Source organism: Callorhinus ursinus, unplaced genomic scaffold, assembly GCF_003265705.2.
Source record: "Callorhinus ursinus isolate GAN/ISIS: 27379988/994484 unplaced genomic scaffold, GSC_fseal_2.0 scaffold34, whole genome shotgun sequence".
Classification (NCBI taxonomy): Eukaryota; Metazoa; Chordata; class Mammalia; order Carnivora; family Otariidae; genus Callorhinus; species Callorhinus ursinus.
In genome coordinates, this window is record NW_027397096.1 from 10032727 (window position 1) to 10058682 (window position 25956).

General features: G+C 39.7%; 1 protein-coding gene across 11 annotated transcripts in view; it reads left to right on the forward strand.

Annotated features, from left to right (window-relative positions):
• ACACA (acetyl-CoA carboxylase alpha) overlaps window positions 1-25956 on the forward strand; it is a 294702-nt gene that overhangs the window by 150933 nt on the left and 117813 nt on the right. For 9 of the 11 annotated variants that reach the window (XM_073879472.1, XM_073879471.1, XM_073879475.1 and 6 more), the window contains 6 exons: window positions 1705-1829; window positions 9014-9127; window positions 10342-10455; window positions 11473-11562; window positions 13108-13226; window positions 24616-24639. In XM_073879472.1, coding sequence (XP_073735573.1) covers window positions 1705-1829; window positions 9014-9127; window positions 10342-10455; window positions 11473-11562; window positions 13108-13226; window positions 24616-24639 — 586 coding nt within the window. The remainder of the gene's footprint in view (window positions 1-1704; window positions 1830-9013; window positions 9128-10341; window positions 10456-11472; window positions 11563-13107; window positions 13227-24615; window positions 24640-25956) is intronic. The other 2 variants (XM_073879476.1, XM_073879473.1) reach the window with 1 other exon arrangement.

The following is a 25956-nucleotide window of genomic DNA, read 5'->3' on the forward strand; positions in this document are numbered from 1 at the left end:
ACACAAGTAGGATAGGTAATTGAATTCTAGTATATTCCTACAATGGATTTCTACACCGTCGTGAAAGTAGATGAACCAAGTTACACATCTGAACAAAAGGATGAATTTCAAAAACATCACATTGAGAGATAAATGGAATAAATGTAAAGAAAAGCCAAAGAATGAGTAACATAAAATTCAGCTTAGCAGTTGTTTCTGAGGGAAGCACATAGGATCCTTCAAAGATGATTAACAATGTCCTAAGATGGTAGTTACCTGGGTGTATATTCCTCTGTATGTATATTTCATAATAAAAAGTTTTTAAAAAAGGAACAGTTGGTATCATTGCTTTCTTTCTGCTTAGGGTCTCTGCTGTCTCTTCCCTGGGTAGTCTTTTTATTTCTCCTGGTGCTAGTAATTCCCTTTACCAAGATACATTTCTGTTGTCTCTTCAAAGCTGTCTTGGTTGGGAAAAGTATGAATTTGTATAGGACAACCAGTTTTTAAATAGCCTCTATTGTGTTCTCAATGGGTCTTATGTGAGATTGTCAGTTCTTAAATATTGTAGCCCACTGTTATTCAAATATATTTAGTTTCATTTTGAAAAAAAATCAGTCTCTAATATTTAAAACACAGCCGAGTTACTCTGATTGAAGGTACTCAGTATTCTAGGAATCCGTGGTAATACAGCCGAACTGTTCTGGTTTGTAACTTAACATGGATTCTGAACTGAGGTGATAATCCTTTAGTATTTTCATGATTTCGTAAAATTTTGACCTTGAGACTCTTCAAACACGAATTCTCCTTTACTTGGAAATTTAATTCTGAGGTAAGCTGTTTTCTGAAGAACCAAATATTATATCCCATGGCAGATATCACTACAATAAACCTGAAGCTTAGGCCTCTGTTGCAAAGCATAGATTTCCTTGTCAGAACTAACCTGCCCCTGGTGGCCTTATAAAGGGCCAGTGAAAATATGCATAACTGTACTCTCCCTACAGACCTTTTGACTTAATGTAAGGTTCTCCTTGATCTCTGCCTTAGTTTGGATTTGGAAGCCTAGGCATTGCTTAGCTGTTTTCATGGATTTATAGGGTAAAATGTTGATTTCAGAGGTAGCAGCCATCCCTCTGTAGATAGTGACAAGTTTGTATGGTTTTATTTTTGAGCTAAAACTGTTCCTTATAGTTAGGTAAAACATTTTCAGTGAGTCAAACATGAAACCAGAATCTCAAGCCGGGGGCAGACTTTAAAGATCATCAAGTTTAATGGTATTGACATTTCTTCTTAAGCAGCAGAACCCTCTCTGCTAAGGAAATCATTCCAGGAAGCTAAATGAGAGAGTTTAGAGTGAGGGTGGGGGGTTGGAATTATTAACAACCACCCAGTCTCTAAGACATACTTTTCCTCCACCCTTTTGGCGGGCGGGGGGCGGGGGCGGGGTGGTGAAAATGAGGCTTAGAGAGGTAAAGCGATTTTCCAAGAAGCACAAAGGAAATTGGTAACAGAGCTAGGCTTTGAGCCCAGGTCTTAGACCAGATTGTCTGACTCCTAGTCCAGTGTTTCTTTTACTAAACCTCACTGCCAATTCTGTACAAATTCATCCAAGCAAATTCTTAAGGTGTTTCCTTTCACTGCTTATCAGGTGAATCATATAAAAAAACAAATCGCATGTAACTAAACATTCATCCATGGATGAGGACCAGTTCTCTTTGCTGCTTGCAGGTCACTATGACAAATGTGTGTTCGCCCTTCGAGAAGAGAACAAGAGTGACATGAACACTGTACTGAACTATATCTTCTCTCACGCTCAAGTCACCAAGAAGAATCTTCTGGTCACAATGCTTATTGTGAGTACCATTTTTCAGAACCTGTAAGGATGGTTGATGTGAAGAAAGCATTTCTCCTTCTGAGGTTCTGTGGTCAGAGGAAAAGCTCCTTGGTCAGAGGAAAAGCTCCTTGTCTTTTGTAATTTGGGGATGAGTGGTGCTTGGGTTGTAGGTGAACAGTTTCTCACCTCTCCCTCTGTCCTTGACCTGAAGGAACCTGCTCCAGTCAGGAGAGGCTTGTTCTGGCTATTGTGTATGCAGTCCTGCACAGGAACTCGATCTCTTGACTCTGCTTAGAGATGCCCTGTGCTTCCCCATCCCTGCTGTCACTCATCACAGTAGCTTTAAAATGTTATCTAGCCAATATACTTTGTCATGATAACTCTTGTTTGTTCCATGAATATAAGGGCTCTTATGTCCCAAAACTTAAGAACAAAAAACAGTGTTAGAATTTCAGTACTGCCCCTCCCACCAAAGAAATTTAAATTTATTCTGCATCTTCTTTGGGTCCCTTTCCTTTTACCTACATGGAACTCTAAGCTCAGATTCTTGTACTGGTAGTGGATACATGCTTTTTTCCCCCATAGCCTTGTAATATGAGAATTAGTAGAAAGTGGGAAATAGAGGTGAAACTAGTAAATGTGATTAGAATTAATGTACATTTGACCGGTGGGTAGAAGTTTTGTGGACTTTGGACTTAAGGATTTTTAAAGATGATTTGTAAGTCCTTCACTCCTAGAGTTTTCCAGTTGAGTTAGTTCTAGGAATCGGAGAACAATAGGACTATTCTTAGCGTCCCCACCCCATGAACAACTGCATGGCTACTCTTTTTTGGGGACCGAAGTACCTCTTTACTCCTAGAATTTCCTCTCTTGTCCCTTTGTGCAATTAACATTCTTGGTACCTTGATTCTATCATTATGTCTCAGAGGGAAAAAAAAACTAAATCATTACTGCTGTTTTTTATTTCATAGTTCAGAATAAAGGGAAACTGTCTAGTTTGTGTTTCTGGTTAATAACAGCACCACAACTTTGTATCTGCCTAGCTGGTTAACTCTCAAAGATATAACTTTTTTTTTTAGAATAGCCACTTTTAAAAATGTGTAATTACAGGGAGAGTTCATTACCTTTGCTACCCTAGAATGGCTAGATGGTAGGGAAATCAGAAGATGCATTTGAAAGGAAAAAATATATATCAGCACTACGTAATATTTCAACTTCCCCAAGTGACAGGTTTCGGCAAAGAAGTGCTATTATCTATGGCAATTTGCTGATTTTTTTTTCCTCAATCAAAAGAAGGGAGAGATCTCTGAGCAGTTAGTTTTTTTTGTTTTTTTATTTCAATACAAGGATTGCTAATTCTCATTTGGATAAAACAGGACTTTCTGGCAGAAAAGAGTAATGAGGAGGGAGTGGCAGAATCTCTCAGTTTGGACCTAATATGCGGTGTATTTGCCTTTTTAGGGAGCTAATGATGGTGGGTTTTCATTTTATTATGATTCCCTTTTTAAGGACTTAACAGTTTTCTGCACTAAAAATAGACCAAAGCCCAGAATCCTTGGAGCAGCAGAAGAGTAATGATCGTCCAAGACTGTCGCTGGGTTTCTTAAATTCTAATTTGTAAGATATAGGGGCTCGGCTCGCTCCTTTTGCGGAGTGATTGTAAGTAACGCTTGCCTTAAGAATCTCATTATTGGAACACGGAGCCATATTTCCTCTGAGAATTCTGGAGTAGCTTTGAGCCGGGGCTGTTCATTTCTCAAGTAATCACGCTGGTGTGATGGAGAGAGAAAATGGCAGCTGTTCGGAGCTCAGGCCTTCAATTTTCTTCAGAGTCCAGTCACTCAAGTGTGTAATTACACGGGGGGTGCTGCGGAGGCGCTGGGCCCTGTCAGAGAACTGGTTTGAGGCTTTGCTTTCTGCTTCTGCCAGTCAGGACAGGCAGAAGCCAATGGGGCTTTGACTTGCTGCTATTCTTTCTTCCCCACCTTGTCATCCTGCTTACTTCTTACCTGCATGGATGGTGCCCAAACTTTCCAACAGGCTGAGCTCTTTGGAGAAAAGAGCTGTTGTTAGTGTTTGGGTTTGGATGACTAGGGTGGATGGGGAGGAGAGGGGGAGGGGGAGGAGGAAAAGGTTGAAGATGTGAACCAGAAAGATGGATTTGTCCTTTTATTTTGGCATTTTACATTTTTCTTAAAAAACAAAAAACCCAACAAACCAAAACTCAGCAAACACAGTAGGATCTGTAGGCTTTCGTATCACTGAATTTCTTTTGAAATATCCGCTGCTTTCACCTTCTCATAGAGATTTGGAAATCAAGAAGTTAACTGATACGCTTGAGCTGAGGGCCAGCTAGCCATGTCCTATGCAGCAGGAATGAGAGCTCAAGAGGTGCTCCTTTCTGGTCTGATATTACTGAATACCAGATGTGGGGTTTCCTTGTTCCTTCTTTGGTAATGGTCAGGTCTCACCGCCATCACCCCACCCCACATCTGCATTAATGTTAGTGGCTGGTAAAAGCTATTTTACTGGTTTGGTAAAACTCTTTCTGTAGGTCTCACTGTCTCTTACACACATCACCTGGACATGGTGGTAGCATTTGAATTCCCCAGCTTGTGTTCTCTGCCACTTCCCCTTTTTCTGCTTACCTTGGCTTCCTGATTGATTGTTATGTGCCCAGCATTTCAATCTTTGCTTTCTAGAAGTAGGATTGTTGATGGTGTGCTTTGCTGAGCTAGATGATGATTTCTGGGGCTTTTGAACCTAGAGGGAGGGATCAAGACAATCAGGCTTCTGTGAATCAGTGTTACAGAATGTGGGCTGCTCCAAGGAAGCCCTCATCCCCTCCAGGCCATTAGCATAGCGCGTAGTAGTAACTTGCCTCAAGGACTCTTGCGCAAATTTGTTCTAATCTTTCATCCTATCCGGAAAGCAGAATACCAAGTAAAATGCTAAAGTCCTATCATTTTTCCTCCATTTGGAGGAACATGGTGCCTCAATTGAAACCAAAGTCTGGAAGATCAAATTTATTTTTTTGAAAGCTCTTTTTATTTCTTAAATTTAATTTCATAGGAGGGGCACCTGGGTGGCTCAGTCATTAAGCGTCTGCCTTCAGCTCAGGTCATGATCTCAGGGTCCTGGGATTGAGCCCCGCATCGGGCTCCCTGCTCAGCAGAAAGCCTGCTTCTCCTGCTCTCACTCTGTCTCTCTCTGTCAAATAAATAAATAAAATCTTTAAAAAAAATAATTTCATAGGAAAAAGCTTAGAACATTGTTTACATTTACTTAGAGATACTTATGAGATTATTATTTTTTTTTTTCTTTTTAAGAGAGAGCTCCGTGGGGAGGGGCAGAGGGAGAAGGAGAGAGAGAATCTTAATAGACGCAGGGCTCGATCTCACAACCCTGAGATGGAGACCTGAGCTGAAATCAAGATTTGGATGCTTAACCAACTGAGCTACCCAGGTCCCCGTACTTAAGAGATTGTTTAGCCAAATTAAGCAGTTTGGCATCAATACAAAGTATCACCATCCTTCTAGCTGCCTAGATAGCAAAGTACATATCCAGTTGCCACCTTGATGCTGAGTAGTCCTCCCCTTACTACTTATATGTTATTTCTGGTATGATCCACATGAACATGATATAAACCATGCTCCTTATGAGTAATGCCGTGCCTATGAGCCTCTGATTTGGTTTAGATGGGGAGCCTTTCCTTCTTCCTCTTAACATTACTGCAAATAATTGTGTCCAACACGTAAATGAAGTCTTTCTCAGTGAACGCAAGTTTGTTGAATAAGGGTGATATTAACAATGTCTTGTTAAACCTGTCCCATGACGTCCTTGGAATGTCAAAAAGTCCAGCTGTGACTGGAAGAAGCTACCAGTCCATTGCTGATTTTGGGATTAGTGCCTCACCTAGCTGAACAATAGTTAATGTCTTGAGAGCATTACACATTAGTCACATTCCATTTTGAATTGCCTTCAAATCTTAGGATGCTAAGATCATGTTGCATTATACTGGGCTCTTCTGGCAGTCAGCTGCATAACTTTGACTGTGGTTTGGACACTTAAGCATGTTTGTTATATTTCTGCAAATCTGAAATGTTCCCTGTTGTTAGCCACCATCCAGGTTAAGAATAATTATGAGAAATAAGTGTGTGATACACAACCTTAACCATTACTGAATAATTACGTTCACTTTGGCCTACAGATTTATGCAAGTAATCTGTAATCCCAGAATCAGCAGGCTCATTAAAAGAACCTCGTTCTGTTGAGGAAGCACATCTATGGACATAGTCACCATTTAATGTCATTGTTACAAAGTATTCACCAGAATTCGATGGGAATGTTGGACTTCCCATAGGAAGCCTGTCTCTAGGCTAGAGGGCCATAAACTTCCTTCTGGATGTTTGTATCTTCGGATGGTTGGTTCTGATAAATAGAATGGTCTTTAGTCCCTGGCGGTTTCTTATAGGACCTGAACATTGTCCAGGTCAAGGACAAGAAAAGGTTGAGAAGGTTACTTTATATGTGATTTTCTATTGCCAGTCTTTTTCTAAGTACTCATGATGACAATGGAGAAAATAATATTTGAATGAAAAATCCAAGTCAGGATAAACTAATGGAGGTAGTGGTTTATTGGTACTGTATTTGATGCTTCACATCCCAGAAAGGTCTGGTTTCTGTACTTTATCACAACGAGCCTGGGAAGACTTTCGGTTGGTGATTGTGAATGAATAATTGCTTCCCTATTATTTTTTTTAAATCCTCCATAGTTCACTTTTCTTTCAGATACTGTTTCTTTTTCCCTACCTGTCTTCTCCTTCCTTTTCTCTTATAGTGGAAAGATGAAACAAAAGTCGTTTTTTAAAAAAGTGGTTTTGTGTGTTAAGTTAGAACATGATCTATAGTTAGGCAAGAGGATAGCTCCATTTTTATGTGTGTATTTTAGTTTAATCTCAAAAGGTAAACCTGGATTTCCTTTCAGGGGAAAACATTCCGTATCAAAGCTGTTGTGTCTGATACAAGTAGGTAGCTAATGTTCTTACTCTGTCATGTCGGCTTTTGTTGCTAGATGTTGAGACTTGAGTCTGGCTGTTTGCAGAGAAGCTGAGTTTTATTACTTAGGACACCTGTTAGGTTTTTAGATATTTCAGTGGGTCTTTCTGATGAATGGAGTAAGAACCTCAGAAAGGAATATTTTTCTCTATTAGGAACATTGGGAAAAGAGGGATTTGGTAGGAAAAACTTGTCTTGGTTTCCCTATCCACTGTTACCTGTGTGTTCTGTCTTCCTGTGGTCTTGTCCCTGGTGATTTTACATACTCCCTTGAAATTCTCTTTAGCTCCATAGATCTCAACAAAAGATGCAACCTGGTTGCATTTTCTCCCTCCTTTTTCCTTTTATGCCGTAGGGTGGGTGGAGAGGCCCTCTGGTCTATGACTTCATGCTCAATCAAACCCTGGATTTATAGTCACCTTTTAGCCACTTCTCTCCTCCCCTCTCACATCAGGGAATTCCCTGAACTAAACAGGTGAATCTTCCCACTCAGATCGGTGAATTCCGTGTGTTCAACAGGTAAAAACAACACGTGTACTTCCTTAATTATAAATCCCATCATGTGTTTTACGACTCTGGACATTTGGAGTAGACTTCTGGTTGGTGGGTTGGAGAACCAGAAAGTATTTCCTGTTTCAGAATGTTTGAGAAGGGCCGTCTTGGTGGCCCGGTTGGTTGAACATTCAACTCTTGGTTTTGGCTCAGGTCATGATCTTGGGGCCGTGAAATTGAGTTCCACGTTGGACTCTGAGGTCAGCGTGGAGTCTGCTTGAGATTCTCTTCTGTTTCTCTCTCAAATAAATAAATAAATATATAAAAGATTTTAAAAAAAGAAAAAAAAATGAAGCCTTCTTCCCAGCATGGTGGTGCGGTGTACTCCAAAACTGTTTACCCTGTGATGTGGAAGGTAGTAGGGGTTGTGGAAAAGGTGTTTTGGGAAATGCATATCTGCCCCAAAAGCCTCAAACTTTTGTTTATACTGTTGTGATAAAGGGACTATAAAGAGTATGCCTGAGATGAGGAAGGTAAATATGACATAGAGATTGTTCAGGAAAAAGGCTGATAATCAAGGTAGGAAGAAAATCAAAAGACAGCAGCAGTAAGCCTTTGGGGATCTGGTCATCTTTCATGTCCTGTTGGTAGTAGAGGGAGAATAAAAATTCGCTACACTATAAAGGCAATTATTTCAAACTCCAAGTAGAGGAACTGTGCCTAAACGTGTATATTTTATGTGGTATGGTGTTAGGAACTTCTATAAACAGCTCTGTAAATTTCAGAAAAGGACATTTATAAAAACCGCATCTGCAGTTTTCTCAGTTTAAATGAAAATTACATGGATAATGGATGAATTTAGGGAATGAACTAATATTCCACTGGAGAAGAAACATTTTTCTCAAAATATGATAGAGATTTTTTTCTTAAGAAATTTTAACTTTTAGGAGAGGAAGGACCCAATTGAATAAACCCTTGGACTATATAATAGGAGCATGGTTTTTCCCTCTAATCCATCTAAGGATTCACCATGTTTAGTTATCCTGGAATGATTCTTGGTACAGCAAGAGGATAAATGATTTCGGGTATAGAATTGTCAGCATATGAGATGGTGTTTTTATTTAGTGTGTGTTTTTAAATGAATAATTTGTTCTTGTGTTTCTGTTTTACACCCTCCTGGGATGCTGAACATTTGGTGTGTGGAATGAAAACCACCAGGAGTGGTTCCTTTTGCTTTATTCTGCCTTCTTTCCAAAAGTGGGAGAGGGAACAGGAAAGCCTTTAGTCCCCATATTATTTAAAACCTCTTACAACTCTGAGGCCTCATCTGTTATTTTTTACTCAGAATTCCCTGACCCCTTTTAATGGTCTCTGATGATTTCTTCTGTGTGTTGAAAGTGCAGTGTCAATTTGTAAAGGAATTCACTAGGCATTTTGAATACGAATGACTGAGGGATTTGGGTTTCTCCTTTGCAGTGACTTCCTCTGGGATCTTCTTGACCACATTGTTTGGGATAAAAATAACAAGAACTTTGCATTTTCTTATGAATCCAGCTATGTTTACTTTGGTTTTGTCCCCTTTTCCTATTTCAGAGTTCTAGCCACAGTTCTTTTTAATGTGAATGTGTATATGTTTTTCACACTAACAATTAGGACCAATTGTGTGGACGGGACCCTACTCTCACCGATGAGCTGCTGAATATCCTCACAGAGCTAACTCAACTCAGTAAGACCACCAATGCCAAAGTGGCACTTCGAGCACGCCAAGTAAGGACATGTGTTGATTATCTTGAGAGAGAAACGGTTTTCACAGATTGGGTGGTCTTAGAAACAGTGAGCTTTTACTCAGTCGCCTGACAAAGATTGTACAATTTTCTACGTTATGTCTTCTCTTTGCCCTCAGAACAAATGTTTTTGTGTAGTATGTTTTTTAAAGAGAAAGGAAAACATTCACGTTGAATCTCTTTAAAATAGAAGTCTTTTTCCCCCTTATAAAATTCTGTTACCATTTCCTACATTTCTAGGAGCCTTGCAATAGTAAACCAGGGTCACATGGAGGAAAGGAAGCTAACGGACGGCAACAAACTCTATTTTTCACTTCCCAAAGGGAGCTTAGAAGCATGTGAAAACTTTTTTAAGTGTGTAGGAAAAAATCAAGTGTGGAAAGCAGAAAGATAATGCAATGAATCTGAGGTGCTAGCAATCAGAACAACCGTAGAGAACTCTGGTTAGTTTCATCCTGTGGCCTTCATTTCCATTCCAAAAGGTTTCAGCAAGGAAGCCAAGAAGTGGTGTACTCCCTGTTTCAGTGCATGGGCATAGACAAGGAAGCAGCATTTGAAGCCGTTCAGTGACCTTCTGCTTTCTCCACGATTGTATCCATGTCACTGAGCTACTCAAAGTTACTGAACCTCTCAGTGGCCTGCTGAGACTATTCAGGTCCCACCGTGTCCCTGTGTGTTTGTGACGCTGCTCCTCAAATGCATTGGTGTTACATCCCGACACCTTCTCCTTGATACCAGTACCTGGGGCGGTCAGAGCAGCTTTTCCTTGTCCTTCTTTCTACTTCAGAATTGCAAAAGCCTAGCTCTGTTGCCTCCACCTTCCCCACAGCTGCTCCCTGCCAGACCTGATTCCCAATTAACAGCTAGTCATGCAGTCCCCAGGATGAGCAGCTTTGCAATGGTAAATCATATGCACTGAGGGAACTTGACTGAAGCTGTTTTCTCTCCCTCTCCCGGCCCCCCCATGGGAAATTGCCCACAACGCAAATCATGGTGAGAGTCAACCTAGATGCGGTATTTGGTGGCATTGGCTTTCTGTTACAGGACATAGAAGTTGTTTCACTTGGTCTCTGTTTTATCTTTGATGCCTGCACTTACAGATTTATATTTATTGCTTTTGTATCAGAGCTGCCTAATAGGAGGCTAGAATAATCACTCCCTCAGGAACTTATGCCTCTTATTTTGCTCTCATGCTAGGTCCTTATTGCCTCCCATTTGCCATCATATGAGCTTCGCCATAACCAAGTAGAGTCCATCTTCCTTTCGGCAATTGACATGTATGGACATCAGTTTTGCATTGAGAACCTGCAGGTATGCATGTCGCCCTCTCCTGCCGCTCTGCATTCTTGTCCCCTTATTCCCAAGCACGATTTAATGAGTCGGTCTATTCTGATTTTCTGTGTGCTGCAGTTTCATGCCTTGATTGTATAAAATGTTGTATACTTACAATACTTTTTTCATAAAACTGCTGTTAGAATTGTAGTTGAACTTAAAAATCAGATAGGCCTGCCTTGATAGATGTGTCCTCTTGAAGTCTTTACCTCTTGTGCTTTTTTATCCAGAAAGTATTCTGGGCTAGAATCAGGAGGTCGCACTGGCTGATGTCTGGTATTTGAGTCAGATGTGCAAATAAGGTAGTTGTGAGTCTTCTAGAGACAAAACTACTTCAGTCATTTAAGTTTCATTTCATTATAATGCTTACTAGTAAGCTTTATACAGAGCCACTTTTATAGAAGAGTATTGGCTAATTTTACTACTAACTGGAAGAACCTTGACTATCACTTTTTTGACAACATCGTTTTCTCAGGAATGACGTTCTATTTTTCTACCTGTAAATAAGAGTAATACTGTTCCGTCTAGCCAAGGGAGTCTTCAGGCTTTCTGTCAGATTTTCTTCTGGAGAACCTAGAGAGGAGGAAAGGATGTTTTTGTTTACTTGGTTCACAGTTGAAATAGAGGGTTTCAGCTGGGGCCCAAATCTGTGTTTTACCACAGTGGAGCATTGAGACAATATTTGAGAAGTTGAGTACAAATATACGTCAGGGAGAGTATTAATATGGTCATTAATAATATGTTGTTAGTGTATTACTTTTAAGAAGTTTACAATATATTAATTCTCCTGATGCTCGCAACAGACCCATGAGGATAGGTATCATTATTTTCCCCATTTTGTAGCTAAGGAAGCCGGGGCACAAAGAAGGTAAGTTCATACATGACATCTGTAGACAGAATTCTTGGGTTACTGAGTGCTTCAAAATGCCAAATATTGTGCACTGAAATCGGTCTCTTTTGGATGTGGTGGTTCAAACTTGTCTCTGTGCCTTCCAGAAACTCATCTTGTCTGAAACATCTATTTTTGACGTCCTCCCAAACTTCTTCTATCACAGCAACCAGGTAGTGAGGATGGCAGCTCTGGAGGTGAGCTTTCATACCAACACGATGTGACCTCTTTCTTGGTTTCTAGCTGCTTTCTTCTGTCCACTTGGCTACTGTATCAGTCCTTTTTATTTGGCCTTAAGGTTGGTGCTTTACAGTCTTCTTTTCCCCTGAAACAAAGACTTGCTTTACTCAAGTGTTTCAGCTGAACTAATCACCACTTCTGGGCTCTAATCACGGGAAAATAGCTGCCAGCATTTTTCAATAGTCTCTACTTTCCAGATATTTGAATTCTCTCATTTCATAATAAATCAGAATTCCCTATAAAACAATAAAAGATAAAAGAAAAAACATGGCTGACATAACATTTACCATTTTGTGATTTGGGCCAAATAAAATGGATTTTCGTTATCTTCTGAATTTTCGGGCAGCTCTTATGAAATATTTTGTCGTGAGAAAGAAAGTAATAGCACTTAATGAACTGTGTTTTAGGTGCTTCACGCTTTTTCTCATTTAACCCTACCATTACTTCATGAAGTAAAAAAAAAAGTTAGAGTTTGTGACTTGGCCACATTTAGATAATAAGCTGAAGGGTTTGCATTTGAACCCAGGTCAGTCTGACTCAAAGACTTTTCTGTTTGCACTACATCACTCTACCTCATTAAGCACAAAAATTGCAGACCCTGAATACTGCTGTAAAATTTCCAAGTAGATGTTTTTTGAAGATGCAGAAAAGGAGTGTTTTAGATGATTTTATGTAACACAGCATCACTACAGTCTGTTGCAAGCTCCTTTGGCTTACTTTTTATTTGTATTCTGTGGGTAGAATATAATGTGTCCTACTCAGTAATACCAAATTTTAAAAATATCTAAGTGTCTTAGAGTGCTTTCATGTCATTTAATGAGAAATCTTCTTATATGCCTCACATGATGATAGAATCCCATGTAGCATTTTCTGTACATGGCAAATTGGCTGCGAAGTGCACAAGGTCAGATTGATGGTTTTTGCTGAGATGGGGCCTGTTGCTGTTTCTTTTAACTCTTGAGTCAAGTTAGTACATGTGAGATACTATGTCACATTATGTCTTACTGCTCTTGCCTACGGTTTGGGGGATATGAGTAATTTAAAATAATTTGGGGCAGTGGGAAAACAAAGATACAGGATAGTAAAAGAGTTGAAGTGTTTCTGTCTTCTACCTTCACTCCGCAGGTGGCTCAGAACCAGTACCTCTCATTTTTCTCGCTGCTGGCTTTTATCTTCTGTTGGGATGATCGTGCACAATGAGTTAGTAGTTGTGATTCTGTATGCTCGCTTTTACTAATGATCAAACCTTCTCCTGAGTTTGGGTTAGTGTGAAAGGTTGTGGCCCAGCTAGAGGTATCCAGCAGAGGCAGGGCAGTTTTATTTCCATTTATAGTCACGGGTGTAATTTTAAGACTTTAGCTTTATTAATCGAAGCAAGTTATTTAGGTTCAGAGCCTTCTTCTACATTGCCTACCTTTTCTCAGGAGTATCCTTTTCCTGGACTAAGCATGTCTTAGTTTTTGTTTTCAGAGTGTATTTACTGAGGATTACTTTTTGACCAGGTTTATGTTCGAAGGGCTTATATTGCCTATGAACTTAACAGTGTACAACATCGCCAGCTTAAGGACAACACCTGTGTGGTGGAATTCCAGTTCATGCTGCCCACATCTCATCCAAACAGGTGAGTTTGAACTGGGACGTGCTTCTGAGCCAGCCAGAGATGTATCAGGATAGTTAAGAGGGGTAATGTATGTGGCAATTCCATGCATTTTTGGTTTTGGCTAGAAACAGAGCAGAAAATGAACACATTTAAAACATGAGAGAAGAGCCTCTTGGTACCCACTTTTTTTTTTTAACTTTGAGTCTACTTAAGATAAAAATTTGAGGGTTGCCTGCGTGGCTCAGTTGGTTGAGCAGCTGCCTTTGGCTCAGGTCATGACCTCAGGGTCCTGGGATCCAGCCCCACCTTAGGCTCCCTGCTCAGCAGGGAGTCTGCTTCTCCCTCTGCCCCTCCCCACCACTTGTACTCATGCGCTGTGTGCTCTGTGTCTCTCTCTAATAAATAAATTCTTAAAAAAAAAAACAAAAAAATTTGAGGTTTACTCCATCATTCATGTTTCCTTGTATTATGTCATTGAGGAAAACAGTTCTTTTCTTTCTTTTCTTTTTTCAGATTAGAATTTACTGGCATTTTATTTGCTGGAATTTTGCCAGAATATCACTTTTTTAGCAGTTTAAGTCAAACTGTTGGAACATGAAAATATCTTGGGTGGGGGTGCTGGGTGGCTTGGTTGTTTAAGCATCTGACTCTTTTTTTTTTTTTTTTAAGATTTTATTTATTTATTTGATAGAGAGAGAGACATCGAGAGAGGGAATACAAGCAGGGAGAGTGGGAGAGGGAGAAGCAGCCTTCCCGCTGAGAAGGGAGCGGATGTGGAACTCGATCCCAGGACCCTGGGATCATGACCTGAGCCCAAGGTAGATGCTTAATGACTGAGCCACCCAGGCGCCACTAAGCATCTGACTCTTGATCTCAGTTCAGGTCTTGATCTCAAGGTCATGAATTCAAGCCCTGAGTTGGAGCCTACCTAAAAAAAAAAAAAAGAAAAAAGAAAAGTTGGCTGGAATGCTTTTCTTTTCTATATATTTGTTATAGGTTAATTGAAACTTAAATCAGGTTTTAAAAATCACACTTCAGAAGCAAACTGAAATTCAACTAAACTCTATAATTAAGCCATGCTAATTCCATTATTTTTCCTTTCCTAAGCCCTTTAAGAAGTAAAATGTACATACAGAAATTTATTTTAGTACCGTTTTGGTTTTAAGATGTGAAACTACTTTATCTTGTACACTGATTTATTTTTAAAGTATTCTGAGGCAGTGAAAACTGAGGAATCCCACCCACACATGTGTTTATCCCCTCCTGTATTTTCATTCTTTTTAGTAATACCATAGGAAATATAAATACCACAGCCAATCTTAAGCTGCCCCCCTCCATTTCTTCTTTATGGCCTTTGGTTCTTCGCTTTATATTACAAAGTACTGTGTCTTCAGGGACCCTTAGTTATAGACAACAGAAATGGTTTTGTTCTGAATTGCTACTTCACCCAAAGCAATAGAAACCGTTCCTAGAGACAAAGAGGTCTGTGCTGAGACTTTTGGCCACTGGATGCCACTGTTGATCCAGCAGAGGCCAGCAGATGAGCAGAGGCATCTTCAGAAAAAGTACTTCTCTTCTTTGTCTCAGAAGATCCTTTCACATCTCTACCTCAAAAATACCTTATGGCTGGCAGAGAAAAGCATATATCCTTGATTTAGCCAGCATCTCTCGGTACATTTTTGCCTCCATGGATTTCAGAATCTCATTTTCTAGAAACGAATGGTTGTCCTTCAGCGAGCGGCGAAGTACTCACGGCACATATGGGCTCAGCACTCGGTCTTCTTTCTTCTCCTGCATTTCTTGAATAATTGTAGAGAACTACATGCTATACTTAATGCTCTTTTTAATTCTCAGGACATTCTCCTTTTCTTCCTGCTTTCTGCTACCTCTTCCCTGTGGGCAGTGATTTGTAGTCATGCTGCAGAGCTGCTTCTGATTTCCTTCCCTCCTCATTGCTCCCCTTGTCTTTCTGAATTGCTCTCCCTGTCCTACTTTTTATTTGAGGCTACGTGTCCAGTTTGGTGAAGGAAAGTCGACTGGAAAATGAGAGAAATGCTTCTTAACTGTTTGTTAAGAAATCTTATTCACCTTTCCATCTCAAGGATATGAATCTTGGTTATTCCTGATATGGCTTCAAAACTTGGATGCTTGTCCCTCCCAACATCTGAGGTATACACATCCCTATGGATAAAGACCAGACTTGAATAGAACTGTGATCCTGTTTTCTCTCTCCGGTCTTCTGTGGTTATGTGTATATGAAATTGTAAACTGCTAGATTGTTGTTAGTAGTATTAGCAGTAGTACTAGTACTGTAGATGTGAAGGTGAAGATAAGGGCAAGTAAAGGAGGTTAGGTAAAATAATCCTTGTGAAAACCAGAGAAATGTTAAAAGTCTTTTAATGCTTTTTTAGACCTAAAGTCCTTTTGTTAGCTTAGGAATGTAAGATGCTATCAGATTTAATCACCGAATGATATATCCAATTATAGAGTATGGCTTTTTCACTGAATTATAGATTTGCTACTTGAATTTAGTTGTTTAAGATTTTATAGTTTCTTACAAAAGTTTTTGTTACAATTTGAAATTATGACATCATTCTGACACCAACTGGTGTACTGCCAATTCAATTCTGACGCTAACCACCTGAGTTAGATCAGATAACGCAAGTTAAGGGCTCGACCCTTCACAAAACTGTCCCTACTTCAGATGGGTCCACAAGTGGGGTTCCCAAGCCACCTGCACTCCTGACCAACTGGCTACAAATTTGGGGTTTCCCATGACCCCATCCAGTTTAATAATTCACTAGAGCAACCTACAGAAATCAGAAAGCCACTATACTTATGAACACAGTTTTATTATAAAGGACACAGATCAGAACCAGCCAAACGAAGAGACCATTGGAGTAAAGTCTGGGTGGGTGCTGAACACAGAGCTTTCCTGTTCTTTCCCTTTGGAATCAAGTACTCATCCTCATAGCATATCAGTATGTTCACTAACACAAAATGCTGTTAAACTTCAGTGTCCAGAGTTTTTATCAGGCTTTCATTACAGTGGCTTGACTGATCGAATCACAGATCACATTAAACTCAACCTCTAATCCCTCTCCCTTCCCCAGAGGTCTAGCTGGCTCAAAGCCCCCTACCCTCTAATCACATGGATGGTCTTTCTAGTGGGCAACCCTGTGCTGAGTTGTCACATCTCTTAGCATAAACTGAGGTGTAATCCAAGAGGCATATGAATAATGAAGATACTTCTGTTTCTTTTGAGAAATTACAGGGATTTAGAATCTCTCTCCCAGGAACCAGGGAGAAAGGCCTGTCAAATTCTTTATAATAGGCCAGCTCATCTTATAAAAGAATTCTAGGGTCTCTTAATTTTAAAGACTTTATTTATTTTTATTTTAGAGAGAGAGAGAGTGCCCACAAGCTGGGGGAGGGGCAGAAGGAGAGAGGATCTCAAGCAGACTCTGTGCTTAGCACAGAGCCTGACGGCAGGCTCGATCCCACAATCCTGAGATCATGACCCCAGCCGAAACCAAGAGTAGGATGCTCAACCAACTGAGCCACACAGGTGCCCAAGGGTCTCTTAATTTTAACTAGTTTTGAGGCAAGTTCCAACTTTTTTCCCCACCTCTAGTACTATTGTTCTTTCCTATTATTGTTTTGAACAAGCAGGCAATGAGCATATTGGTTTTTATTCTACAGAAGTAAGTTACAGGAGATGACCTATCAGTGTCTATTCCACTCCCAATCTCCTAAGGCTCAAGGACACAATTATGTCCACTAACCTCTAGATTAATGATTCTCAGAATTATTTTGGAAATATTTTTAAAATACTACCAAGATTCTAATTTACTTTAAACCAAACTCCAGGGGACCCCTCTTTGAAAATTGTGATGAGCACCTGCAGTTAAGGATCATTGCTACTAGATCAGCAGTGTCTAATAGAAATACAGTGCAAGCCACATATGTTAAATTCTAAGTTTTTTGTTGGCCCCATTTAAAAGGGAAGAAGAAACGGATACGGTGTGCCTGGGTCAGTTGGTTAAGTGTCTGCCTTCGGCTCAGGTCGTGATCTCAGCATCCAGGGATCGTGTTCCGGGTCGGGCTTCTTGCTCAGCGGGAAGCCTGCTTCTTCCTCTCCCACTCCCCCTGCTGTGTTCTCTCTCTCTCTCTCTCTCTCTATCAAATAGACAAATTTAAAAAATCTTTAAAAAAAGAAACATAAAATTACTTTTAACAACATTTTCTTTAACCCATCATATCCAAAATACCATTTCAATATGTAGTAAAAAATTATTGAGATATTTTATTCTTCATACTCAGTCTTTGAAATTTAGTATATTTTATACATATAACATTTCTCTATACAGATTAGCCATATTTCAAGCACTTCCTAGCCACATAGACAGCTCAACTCTAGACCAAAAATTAATTAGGACAATCACACTGAGCCCTCTTTTTATTTTATGTTAATGGTAGTGCCCCTGGGATGGATTTAAAATAAAACAAAACAAAACAAAACAAAAACCTCTTATGTTTCTTGTTCTTAATAGTTACAGGAATTATCCACACCTGATAACTGTAGGTATTCTACTACAATATTTTATGCATGCTTTAAAAATTACTCAATGAGAACAGAGAGCAAGCATATGAATATACATATTTTACTTATCAATGAAAAACAGAGTTTTATAATATTTTTCCCAGTTGGGGTTAACAAACCAAAAATTCTTGGGGGAGAAAACATATGCATTCTTAAACCAATTTTTTGCATTTTCTTTCCTGGTGCTTGGTTTTCACATTCCTGGTCAGGCATTCATTTGAAGTAGACTAAATTTGTCCAGAAATCCTTAGAAGTGAGTATCTTTCTAAGTGTCATCAAAGCAAGACTACAGTGTCTTGTTTTTTATGGGGTCACCTGATGGAATTCCATTCCTGCAGTTTATTTTTGACTAGTGATTTAGCCCTTGTGGGGTGGGATGAAACATGGCTCTCTGCAAACTGACGACAGTAAGAGTATTTTTTCTGAAAAATGCCTTAGATACTGGTTGAATTGAAGACCCATCCCATTGGGACATGTTTTGATTTTTAGAGAAGTAGGCAAAACACAAGCAAATTCCATTGCAAATGAGTGAAGCAGCCTCTAGGAAGGGAGAAGACACCCTTTTGGGGGCACTCTTGGGCAGTTAGTGTGTGGCCAACATGTTTGGTGCCTTTTTATTTTTGTTTAAATGCATCATGGGACTTTGTATTGCTTGACATTTTCAAATACTTTTTTTTTAAGATTTTATTTATTAAAAAAAAGATTTTATTTATTTATTTGACAGAGAGACAGTGAGAGAGGGAACACAAGCAGAGGGAGTGGGAGAGGGGGAAGCAGGCTTCCCGCTGAGCAGGGAGCTCAGTGTGGGGCTCAATCCCGGGACTCTGGGATCATGACCTCAGCCGAAGGCAGACGCTTCACGACTGAGCCACCCACACGCCCCTCAAATACTTTTAAAATTTATTGTGGGAAGAACACTTAAGTGAAGTCTACCCTCTTAACAGATGTTTAAGTGTACAATATGTTACTGTTGACTTGAGGTTCAATGTTGTGCAATAGATCTCTAGTGCTTTTTCATTTTGCTTGACTGAAACTTTTGCTTGACATTTACTTACTTGTATGTTTCAGTATAATTGGACAGTGGGCTTTTTTCTAATACTCTTCTCAATATTATAAAAAAAAGATGACTGAACAGTTTCTTTCTAATCTCTCTGACTTTCTGCATCATCCTTCCTGCTAGGAAAGGCAAGGTATATTATCTTCTTGATCTTCTACCTAAGACTTCCAAGTTTTTTCTGGGAGCTGTAGTTGCAACTTATTTGACATCTCCAGCTCTTATTCACCAGAGGATCCAGTTATTAGAGCTCACTCAGGGAAGCTCCTGGTGTAGATAGACCCTGACCCTTTTCTTCTTAAATTCCCTTTGCTTGAACAGAAACTGCGGAGATTTTCCTGACTTAAGCATAATAGGAAACCTATATATGTGTGTTATATGTGTGTATGTTTATGTTTATTCTGAGATTTAAAGGCTCTTTCCAATTGCATGAGAATTTTTTTGATGGGAGGAGATTTTTGTTTTGTTTTCTTTTTTTGTTTAAAGATTTAAGTAATCTCTACACCCAATGTGGGGCTTGAACTCATGACCCCGAGATCAAGAGTTGCATACTCCACTGACTGAGCCAGCCAGGTGCCCCTCTTGTGGTTTTTTTTAAACGTGCTTTGTAACCAGTTAGCAATTGTTTTTAAAGTAGTGAGTGAGTTTTTTCAGTCATTTTCTTGGTGTAAGAATAGTTAGGACAGCTGATTTGCACTAAAGAATATTTTATTATTATCCAGACTTTTAGGATTTATTTCTCTTGTCTAAGATTTCATCAGCCCAGCTCTTTAGTGAATTCAACCAGTATTTTGCATGGATTGATCCTTGAGCTCAGACTGGATCATTCAGTGTCCCATTTTCTCTTCCTTCCTCCAGTGAGGCTCAGGGCTTAGAGCCCCAGGGGTGTGTGTGTGTGTTTGTCTTTTTTCTCCATTCCAAAACCCTCGTTGATCACTCTCTGGTGCTGGTGATGGAGAATAAACTAAAGCATCATTCTGAATGTCTTTATTTTTGACAACTCATGGAATCATTTGACATTTAGGATTTCACTTGGCTTTGAACACATTTAAGTAACTCAGAATAATCTGAAAACAAATAAATTCTATAGTCAGTCTATGTATTTGATCCTTTAAATATAGCTATATTCATACAAATATATGTAAAATATTATCCCATAAACTCTGGCTGTGCGTATTATGATAATCTGGGAGTGTGAAATTTAAAACTCCAAATGATTTTCATAAGTAACACACATTAGTGAACAGTTTTTTTTTTTAACTTTTAATCTGTGATTCAAATAAAAAGCATCAAAATTGATGCAGGAGATAGAAGTATATTTTGTTGTATGTTTCTATACATATATAATGGGTGAGGACCTATTGGTGTTTATTTCCACCTATTTCTTAGATGGAAATCCATGCTTCAGTTAAGTCAAGTTGCATTGCATCTTCTCTGCTGTTTGCTTCTTGTGAACTTGGCCTCCTCTGTTAAAATGTTTTAATTCAAGCACTTTCTGTTTCACATGTGTCACATGCAGAAGAGGTTGGCTGTGTTTATGTGTTTATGTGTCCCTGACGGCACATGTTTTGGTCATGACTGAGTTTAGGCTCCTTGACACCTTCAGTGTTTAGCTGTTGGTGGGTGGCCTGTGGACCTTCTTCTTATGAAGAAGGTTTTGAGGAAGTTTAGAAATCAGAAGCCTTCCATGTGACTAAAGAGCAGCCTGCTGCCATTCTTGAGAATTCTGATAATCTCTGACACCCAGAGATTAGAGCATTCTTTGGATCGTACTGAGACACTCAAAAGTCATCCAACTTGTAGCATTTTTTAGCAGTGGGAGCACTTGGTTGTAGTTAGCAGGCCAGAATGAGCTATAAATAAATAAAATCCTACAGTGCTTGCTTCCTTCATTCAGGGTAGTCTGCTGATAAGATGCAAGCATCTGGCAGAAGAGAAGATTCTCAGCAGGTTTAAGTGCTTACCAAAGTGCTTTCGTGTATCCATGGCTTAGCTTCTAGTCTTTGCTGTGTTATTTTGGCACTCTAGACTTGTAAGATTGGAGAGCCGGGTTTAAAACTCTCAATATATCATTAGGGTAGCCCAAGGTCCCTTCTTGTCAAAGAAGACTAGCTGATTCCAGGGGGAAGGAAAAGCAGAATCCAGAGCACCTGTAAATCCCTGTAGTTTTGTGCTGTGGGTTTATAGCTAATTATACAGCAGGCAACAGTAATATGCTGTAGCTCTGTAGGCGTACTTGTTTCAAAAAGAGCAAAACCTTCCAGCAGAGCAAAGAAGGGGCTCTGAAGAAGCTGCAAATGAATGAAGCCATGATCATTTTATTGTAAACGAAAGCTCTACAGTGGAATTGGGGCATCTGAACTGCAAGGACGTGGTGGGGGAGATGCCAATAGAAATACATGGTTCACTTGGGTTTTACAGCTCTTGATTTGGATTCTCCTGCAGAAATATAGTCACACAAGGAGACCACCACTGGTCACAGCCAGCCAAATTGCTCTTTCTCCTATGGTAGTGCTGTTAGCGACTGCTAGTAGGTTAGTCAGCCGACCTCTTGTGATTCTGCTTTGCTGCCTTATTTCAAAAGATTTGCCCTATACTGGCTTTCAGTCACAGCTTGATGTAACCACTGCTTGTTTGCATGCATCCCCATCATTTTCATATAGGGTCTTTTTTTTTTTCCCAAGTTCGACGGCGAAAGAATCAGGAGCATTTTTATATGATAAAAGATTTATGTAGGGCCAGCTAGAATCGAGCAAAATGAAATTCAGCTGGAAGGGATGGTAAAAGGCTGAGAGAACTTGTGACTGCCAGAGAAGTCAGTGTTCCTTAAAGAAAGAGGGTTCAGCTAGCAGGCAGCAACTCTGACTTTGCATTCATATTGAAGCAGGTCTCCAGCCATTCTGTGCAGGCAGATCAATAAAATCAGAGGTGACTTAATGCCAAGAACCTCAGAATGCAAAGGATTTCTCTTGTCCTTCTTTAAATTTAGTCTGTATTGATGTGGAATGCTAGCCTCAGGCAGAGATGAGAAAATGCTAGGTCTAGAATCTGGTTTATGACACTGTATTGAGCAGTGTCCTTGGAAAAAATTCCCTTTGCTTTCTCAGTTATCACATCTGTAAAATGGAGCTAATCTGCTGGGAGGAAAATGCTTCCAGTATTTATCAAAACACTGTGAATAAAGATTCATTATGATAAGTGCTTCCAATAGTTTAAACAGCAAATGTCTAATGAGAAGTGAATTTATATCCCAGGTATGTATTTGAAAATGCAGTTGACTGCCTTATCATCAGAGATTGAGTAGTTTGACTATTTTTGCATGATGAGTATACAGTGAAATGTTGGTAGATTTGATTTTATTAAAAGCTCTATAAATGGAATATTAGACTCCTATACAGTTTCTTCCTTGGTTGTTCATCTTTATGCAGACCATGGATCTAGCTTTCTAGTGTGTCACAGTAGTGTGTGGTATCCCACACTGGTCATATTCTTAAAATGAGCAAAGAGCCCCTGTCTAGGGCAACAAAATATGCAGATGATCATTGTGGACATGGTTAAGTATTTAGCTGGTGATAAGAGTTGATCCTTCTTTCCCTGCTCATCTCCTGTGCAGCCCCACAGATTCTTATTCTGCCCAAGAGGATAAGCTGCATCTAAACTTACGTCTTCCATGAATGATTTGGGGCCATTCTGTTAAACACTGGAGATGTTGGGAGTTTTTCTTCTTACCCCATGCTGTGTAGATGGTGCAGGTTCCTATAACACAGCAGCAGGGGGCTCCCTAGGAGAGCTTTGACAATTGCTGATGAAGAAGGGCCGGCTTTTTGTTGGGGATGTTCTTTTCATTCAATCCGGGCCCTTCTCTGCTGAAAACTTGGCACTCGTCCTGTGAAGACTCCCGAAGGGATTATAGTGCAACTACAGAAACAGTGGCATCATTTTACTCATTTAAGAAATTGGTCATCAGTTGAGAGAGATTATACTGGTTTCCAAATTCCAGAAACCTGAATGAATGGAGCTTGAGATTGCTTTGGTTGGAGGATTTTTCTCTCTGAACTGAGGTTCATGGTAGGAGGCTGTGCAGGTGGTTTCTTTCTTTAGAATCCTCGGTATCTTAAAAGGAAGACTTTCCTATGTTCTCATTAGCATTTACTGTTAGTTTTCTGCTTAGCTACAATTCCCTCTGCCCTAGAACCTCTGCATACTTTTTGTTTGTTGAGGATGGCCACTGTGCATTGTGACTAAGAAACTCTTATAAAATGAAACCCATTCCCCTGAATGAGAGGCTCAAAGAATCCAAATTGCAAAGGGGCAGGTTTTTGCACTCCGAGGTTGCTCTTGCTGCCTTATGAATTTGCTCTGTGATACAGGTTTGATGCAGAGAGCATTGCTACTCACAAATCACACGAGGTGTACAGTTTGTGTGCAGTGATATGTCACAGCTTTTTATTTATATGGCCAGCTCAGTCTATTCTGCTCCTTTCACTGCCATGGAAAGTGCATCATTTTCCTCCCTCTCTCCTCCTTCCCACATATCATCAGCACCACCCACTATGTTCTGCCCATTAAGTCCTGTGTGTGCCAGAAAACCCCAACAATGATTAAATGCTGATAAAAGAATGTTAGAAGGTTAAGATATCAACCAATCAATGCTCTTATAGTACTCCTAAATTGTGGGTGGTAAGTATAACTTTGCCCTTTTAACATTGAAAGTGAGGTTTGTGGGTTTTTGGTTTTGGTTTTGGTTTTTTTTTTCAGTTGAGGAAATATGTCAAATTAAGGAGGGGGGAGGGAAAGCCTTGGTGGCAAAGACCAAACAGAATGCAGGAGACTTGCTTTGCAGTTTCCATTCTTACCCTAATCTTTCTTTCATGATATGGGCACGTTCTTTGTCAGGAAACCCTAGGGCTGGCCAAATTTAGGTACGGTTTTATTTATGACAGGCCTAGAGTTTTTGAACTTGCAATAATCTTAAAAAGTCATTATTACCCTAAGGTCGTTTAGTTTAAAAAGTATAAATTACTTAATTTTAAGAAAGAATATCACTCTAGTCATTGAATCATTTATCATTACATTCCTACATGATTTTCAGGTTTTTTTTAAGCTCCCATAGGTGGAGTACACTCGTTTCCAGCACCACCACCACCTCTCACCACCTCCCTGGTCTGTGGGAGGAGGAACATGGGTGAAGGGGCTTAGAAAAGGTAGCTGGGAATCCAGAGTCCGGGCTATTTTCGTGGGAGGAGACTTTGTGAGTTCACCTCATATCCTGGAAAAGCAATTAAGGTGAGAGGGGCTGTGGAATCAAGTTCTCTGGACTTCCTTACTAAATTTTCAGTAAAACAAGAACAAGAAAGAGGATTCTGTAAGAATTGTGTCAAGGATGATATTTCATGTTGAAGCTTAAGATAATATACCATCTCCATAAAGCTTAAATTAATTTTCATGAGGCTGTGTTTTATCACTACTCTGAGTTATTTTTTTTTTTTTTGTAATAGAGCTATTTTTAAAAGTCCATGGTATATCTATTTTGACCCTTTCCATCAACAGTTGCTGTGGTGAGGTAGGTCAGGAGGCATGCCTCTTTGGAGGCACCCTGGGGGTTAAAGGGTAATGAGCACTTAATTATGTCTGCTGAATACCAGAGCACCCAGACTGGAGCTCCTCATGACTGGTCTGTATCTGCTCTGACAATTCTTTTATTATGGCTTTCACTAACCTACCAGTAACTAACTGTGGTTGTTTAATTACAGAGGGAACATCCCCACGCTAAACAGGTACTGTATGTTTAGTTTCTTTTCCAATTAAAAGCACCTCTTTTGTAACTTAGAATAGTGAAATCGGGAAAAAATAACACTATATTTGACAAGTAATATGCTGTCTTCTGCTAGGGAGTCCTGAGCTCCCCTTTAGACATGCTAAATTATTCTTCCTTGGAAAACATGTCTTCAGCTTTTCTTCAGCTGTTCCAAAAGCAACACTTGAAAATCCTCAGTGTGGAGAAGCTCCACTTCCATCCCCCCCATCTAGCTGTATACGACAGGGGAGTTGTCTGCCTGATGTTCAGCTTTGCTGTAAACATCTTCTTCTACTACGTTCTCTGCCTAGTTTGGGCCTTTCAGGGGAGAAGGCTTTAAGGTTACTCCTACCCTGGCAAATTGTTCACAATTTTTTTCAATTTTTAGTTTCTCAAGTTTGCTCCTCCTTTTAGAAGAATGCAAACGCAGGAATAGCTGATCTCATGTTTTATCAATTTGTTAGCTTTATTAGTTAGCTGCTTCTCTAAAGTGTTAAAATGTTGTGAGAGTCAAAATTTATTTCATACTCATGAGATTAACATTCGAAAAGTGTATTTAAGTTTTGATGTTTGTAGCCCTGTGAAGAAGTTTCCAAGCCAATGTAACACATTTTGGTATTTTGAGTTCCTCCTGTTTCTGAGCCAAGCAAGGCAACACAATGCAAGTTTGAGAGGATAGCCGTTCTGATTGGAATTGAATCTACAAAATGCCAAAGCACTAATAAATGGGTGGTGAGGTCTTTATAGATAATCAATTATACATTGAAATATTTATAGACTTATGTTTATTTTGTTCCTCTCCCTTCCAATGTTAAGTAATCAAAACTGATTATAGCTTTTAGGGTCCAATTTGGACGGGGAGAGTGCTTTGGTTTGGTCTTTGTGTCTGCCTTTGGAGAGTGGGCTTGGTTCATTCCTGCCTGCCAGGACAGCCATGTCCTAGCCCCTGAGCAAAGGAGAGGAGGGGGAAACTGAATAGTGGCTGTTTCCCTTGGGGTTCAGGTGAGTGAAAAAGACACTTAACCCCATGTTTGCCACAAATACAGCCTGTTAGCTTATTCAGAGGGAGTTCCCTTTAAGTGCTATCTGGAACCCTTTTATCTTTCCTGTCTAAAGCCAGGCAGGTGGAAAAGATATAATGCCTCACAAACTTGCTCCTTTAGTAAATATATTTGGTGATCCTAGAAAAGAGGATGGTACATTTCTGAGTTCATATAACTCTGAATCCCAGTTTCTAGTGAGCACCATGTGTAAGACTTGCTTGATGTGTGTTTCATTTGTTTGTTTCATTCATGGT